Source organism: Mesitornis unicolor, unplaced genomic scaffold (genome assembly GCF_000695765.1).
Source record: "Mesitornis unicolor isolate BGI_N332 unplaced genomic scaffold, ASM69576v1 scaffold11212, whole genome shotgun sequence".
In the NCBI taxonomy this organism is placed as follows: Eukaryota; Metazoa; Chordata; class Aves; order Mesitornithiformes; family Mesitornithidae; genus Mesitornis; species Mesitornis unicolor.
The window spans coordinates 94903-100397 of NW_010168536.1; the positions used below are offsets into that span (position 1 = coordinate 94903).

Genomic DNA, 5495 nt, shown 5'->3' on the forward strand with positions numbered 1-5495 from the left:
TCCCTAGTCTTCCTGCCTATCCCTTCTTTATGTTCTTGTTTCTTCCTCCAGCTTTTTTTACCTGCTTCTGGCTTTCCTGGGTCCATAGCTATTCTGCAGTTCAAATTACTTTCCAAACACAATGCTTGCAGCATTGTTGCTGTGTGTCGAGAGCCCGGTGCTGGCTTTTGAGGCCCATCATGACCTTGACTGCCATAGGTGCTCCTCTGTTCTCCCTGAGACCACTGAGCTTCTGTCTGTGCTTCTAGCCTCAGTGGATCACCAAAAATATGAGCCATGTGCCCTATTACCTTTTAGTGCCGTCTTGTTCTCTTATCAGAATGAGGAGCTTCTTGGTAGATAAATATCTCTTCCTCTTAATCAACTTCTTTTTAACGTCAGGAGGGGCTACAGCACAGTTGTTTTTCCTATTTATCTCAGAAGGGTCAGTGACTTTATGCTGCTTCTTGTTATCCAGTTACCGAAATTGTTTATGACTTGATATTCTGCTCTCCTTCTGGAATACTTCCTATGAGGATTTAAATCTCTCTCCTGCTGCTCTCTTACCTTTTTGGGCCATTGTTTGATTCAAGGCCCTCCAGGGAGAAAAAAGAACTTCATTCAGTGATTCAGTTTTAGAAAATCAGGTACTCAAGAGTTTTCACTTTTTTCATTTTTATTTAATGAGATCTTAGTAAGTACCTCTCTTGGTACCTTCCTTGTGGATTCACATGTACATTTTTTCTCTTTTGTTCTTTTTACGTGTTTGTTTTGGATTTTTTTTTTGGCTGCAAGAACAGAATGGCTGTGGAAACCTAAATCCCCTGTTATGAAAAATGCTGTCCTCACCTGAGGGGAATTATTTGCTGTGTTTTTACAAGTTCTCTTTCTTTTTTTCTCAAAGATATGGAGATGTGTCAATTTTGTGTGTAGGTGGAATAATGTCTGTTTTGATTTGCAAGCAGCTGTACCTCAAAATAACATGGTGCTGGACAGTTTTCTCTAAAATCAGGCTGTGACTTTCATTACTTTAGATTATTTTTGTCGACTTTTAAGAGTTCTGAAAATAAAATATCACCCTCTTATTGCAATGTATAAGAGCACCCCACTAAACATTTGTTCTTGGGTATGTTCCTTCCTTTGCAGTTAATAATTGATGTTGATATCAGACAATGAAACATACAATATAACTGTATCTGGTTTAGTTTCTTTGGAATGAAATGCAGTTGAAAACTGAAATGTTTGATAGTTATAAATGGGTGAAACTAATGATGCATAATATGTTCCTGCTTTTAAATGATTGTTAAGATTTAGATAGTAGAAAGCTTTTGTGAGGACATTAAAAAACAAAACAAAACACAAACTTGAAGCATCTTGCAAATCTTTTAAAGTTCATGAGACTTCAGTTAAAGAGATTTTTTCTTTTTTCTTTTATTATTTTTTTTGTAATTTTCCAGCCATTCCCCTAGGAATTATAGTTGTACGAGGAGATTGTGACCTGGAGACCTGTCGTATGTACATTGACCGTCTACAAGAGGTGAGGTTTTTGTGAACTCAGCTATCATTTATGCTATATTATGCTTCTTTCAGTTCTGCATGCAGAGATCTAACAGTTGCAACAACCATAAATTAAGAGCATTGCAATTTGCCTACTACTGAAAACAAAATTTTAGAGTTACAATATGAAAATAAAAGCAGGAATACCACCGAAAAATATTTTCTAAACAGGAAATGAAAACTTATACTGACTCCTTTTATATGATAATAGAATTTATGTGGATGGGTGTATTTACTTCTCCTTGAACTGGAATGAAATACCAGGACTCAGCATTGAGCTCCCATTGAACTCTTTGGAAGCCACTGACTTTCCTGTGGTTTTGAAACTCTGAACTTGCAGCCTGAATATGGGACTTAATATTTCACTGCAGGCTTTCACTTTTTTGCATTTCAGTCATGATTCCCTTCATCAAATGTATTTCTGAATATTCAGACCTGAGGTTTGGCTATCATTATCAGACATAAAAACATATTGTAAAGGGATGCATATTTGAAATATCCAGTGACGGAAAATGACAATGAAATAATTGAGATGATGTTCTCAGCAGATTACAAATGGGATTTTATACTGAGCTCAGGCAACTTAATGGCCAGTACTGGGTGGCAAGTAGAGGTGCAGCCCTGGAGGAAGCACAGTGAGAAGTTCTGGTTGAATTACCCTTAGTGGTTGTGGAGGAACTGTTTCTCCAGCCATTTGCAGGGTTTGTACTGCTTTTTCTTTGTGTGCTTGATTTGGCTTAGACCCATTTGGTGGGAATCAAGGTGCCAGGGTTTTCTGCACTGTGCCAACTTGCATGCCAATTGGGGAGCTATGGGCTGTAGGCCAGGCTTTTTGGTAAGCTAAGTTATGAGCCGAAACTATTGGACAAAATCTCTATTAAAATAAATTAGATTCTTGAACCCAGCTAAATACCAGGGTCATTCTGATATGACCTCCCTGATACGGCGTTGTCTTAAAACAGGGAGAACTGCCAGTGGTTTTCTTTAGTGCATTAATTACTCAGAAATATTTGCAAAAAAAAACCAAACAGATTTCAGCATCTTTTCTTTCATTTTGTTGTTGATATTCTAAATTTAGATAATTTTCATGGAACAAATATGTCTGTGATATGATAAAGATCCATTAATATTATCTCCATATTTTTAAAACCATTTTTTTGACCAAATACATGCAAATCTAACCTTTAAGTGAACTTTCCATGTCCTTTCTGTTTGTTTCATGTGCTTAAAACCGGTGAGAAATACTTGTAAAATTATTTGTGTTTGCCCAACCACTTCAGATAGTAGAACTGCAAACAGCTCTTATTGCTTTAATTTTTTTCATCATTGCTGTGTATTTCATCCTTCTGCTAGGACCTACAGTCAGTAACTTCTACTACACAGAGAGTTCATTACCAGGTAAGATAAGCTTTTCTTTTAGTATCAGAACAAAAAGAGGCTTAACGATGTGGACTGTACTCTTTGTGTTTGAACCCAGGTTTTCTTCTTGTTAGATACCTGTATGTTAGGTGAATTTCTGATTATTTTTTACCCTCAAATATTGGAGGGTCACTTTGCTTTCCCTTGGACAACCCTTTGCCTTGCAAACCTTATGGAATCATCTTCAAAATTAGCACAGCATGATGATGCGGGTGGTATTGCAATAGCAGTGCCTTGCATACGGAAGTGACTAAGAGAATGTGTCCTGTAGGACAAATGACAGAAGTAAAATCGTTTCTCTGTCCGAGAAACTGAACAATAACATGTTATGCTGCATAGGTGTAGTAATAAAGTCTATCACTGAGACAAAAAGGTGTGCTAGCAGCCCTAACCTCTTAATAATTCTGCACACTGCAGTCATCTACCTGTAGTTTAACAGAAGATTAATCTTCAGAGTAGTGTTTTAATTCATCCTGGGCACAAATATGTCTTTTGCATGTGACAAACAGGTTCTAGTTTTGGGTGGCTAGGTTTTAAAATTGGTCTCTTTATGCATTTTACAACTACAATTTATGCAATACGTTTTACAGTTGGAAGTATTGTTCAAGAATGCATTTCTCTCGCTAAAATATTGTGCTGCAGAGTGCTTAAATTAGGAGTAAACTAACTCAGACTAATTGTGCTGACTCCTGAGCCGATCTGACATTAGTGCAGAGACTTGACACAAACAACAGTCAATTGACACAGTGCCTAGGACCACGTGACAAGTTTGCATGATGTTGATAGCCTTTTCCTAGATTTAACAGTGCATATCTTGTGGGGATCAGCAGGCCTGAGTTCACTGAGAAAGTGTACAGAGATCCAGCTGATGGGAACCCATTGTGGTGAAGTTGCAGATAATTTCTTAAGGCTTAATGATTACCTGGGTGATAGAGAAGTCCAGTTAGGCAAGAATGCTTGTAAATGTGCTGAATGGAGGAAGATACCATGAGAAAATGCATTTGGCATGTTTTCCTGGAGTTGGCTTCTTCATACCAGTTCATGGTTTGTTTCTGAATTTCCCTGAATATCCAATTTTAATCTTGTATTTCTGCCATTTGTATCAATCATTGCCCTAGAACTGAGTTTTAGAGCAGTGTTAGTGTCTAGCAAATTGGCTAATAAAACAGCATGTATTATTCTGTTCCACTCATTATAAATTAACCTAAGTGGCTGCTGACTGCTCCATGCATAGGAAACTGCCTGAGGTAAAATGAATAACTAAATCTAAATGTATAGGGAGGGCCAAAAGAGTACAAAATGTCAGAAATCAGCCCTATACTTGGCTCTAACCTCTGCAGTTATAGTAGTCTATAAATTAATTGCCTAACCATCTTGTTTAGTGCACATCAGTGTGAGATCCCTAAGATACTATCAATTTTTTATAATGCTACATTGTGAATGCACCCCCTTCTGTGTTTTGTCTTCAGTACTTGTTTATTCTGGATTCTTCAAATATTGGTTTATTCTCAGTGGGTCATTTCTACAAACTGTCTTGTTAGGTTAATTTGAGGTTTGTTTCATGTTTGTTGGTTTCCCTCTGCATATTACAGAAAGGGGAAAAAGCAGGGCATAAAGGGCATTAATAAGATGCTTGAGTTGATGGAACTTTCTTCTTACCTCACTAATAAGGTGTCACGGGTACTTTTAGGTCTCGTAAATGCACTTCTCTTGCATGATTTCTTTGCAGCTCAAAACATGAGGAGTCAGCAGAAACATCAGCAAGCTCAGGTGCAAATGAGACAAATTATGCTACAGTTGTTTTTCTTTTTGTTTTATTTCTGTAATGAGTTTAATGCTCATAAAATATCATCCTCATAGGCCTGAGACTTCCCAAGCTAGTTCTGCAGTTGAACTATAATGAAGTCTTGGAAGGAACATAACACAATATGCAATTTGTGACTTGAATTTACCAGCATTATCCCTATCTTCGTTTTCCGAGCATTATGTATTCTAAGTCTGAATTTTTACTCATTTTTCCTCTTTGTATCATCTACCTTTTTAGTATGCATTGTTATCTTTGGATGCTCTCTTCCTTTTGTCCTTTGTATCCTAGTCCTCACCTTTCTGCAAATAGTGGACTAAATATTAAGATATGTAAAGCTTTGTGCATGTAGATACATAGACATTATCAAAGCTAGTGGATTTCAGAAAACCCTTGACTCTCCCACATGCACCTCAGTTGCGATACAAGCAAACCTAAGCATCCTACAATTCCGTAAGCCCACATTAGAGAAAGACATAGATGTATAAGTATGATGCTTAATCCACTGATATGTCATTTGATCCCCATGTGCAGAAATAGTTCACTTTACAGAATATCATGCTGTCATTGTCTTCATCTCTCCTGTAATGCACAGAGGTTGGAGATAAAAACCTGTACATGAGAACAAGGTTTATGGGAGCAAGTAAAATCCATGAGCCTAAATGTGGGAGAGGATTGAGGCTGTCTTATTTCTGTCAGGGTGGCTATAGAAGCAGGTGTCATGCATCGGAATGGA

General features: G+C 37.4%; 1 protein-coding gene across 1 annotated transcript in view; it reads left to right on the plus strand.

Moving 5' to 3' along the window:
* DGKI (diacylglycerol kinase, iota) overlaps positions 1-5495 on the plus strand; it is a 121013-nt gene that overhangs the window by 62223 nt on the left and 53295 nt on the right. The window contains 2 exon segments of the mRNA XM_010179049.1: positions 1437-1516; positions 2890-2934. Coding sequence (XP_010177351.1) covers positions 1437-1516; positions 2890-2934 — 125 coding nt within the window.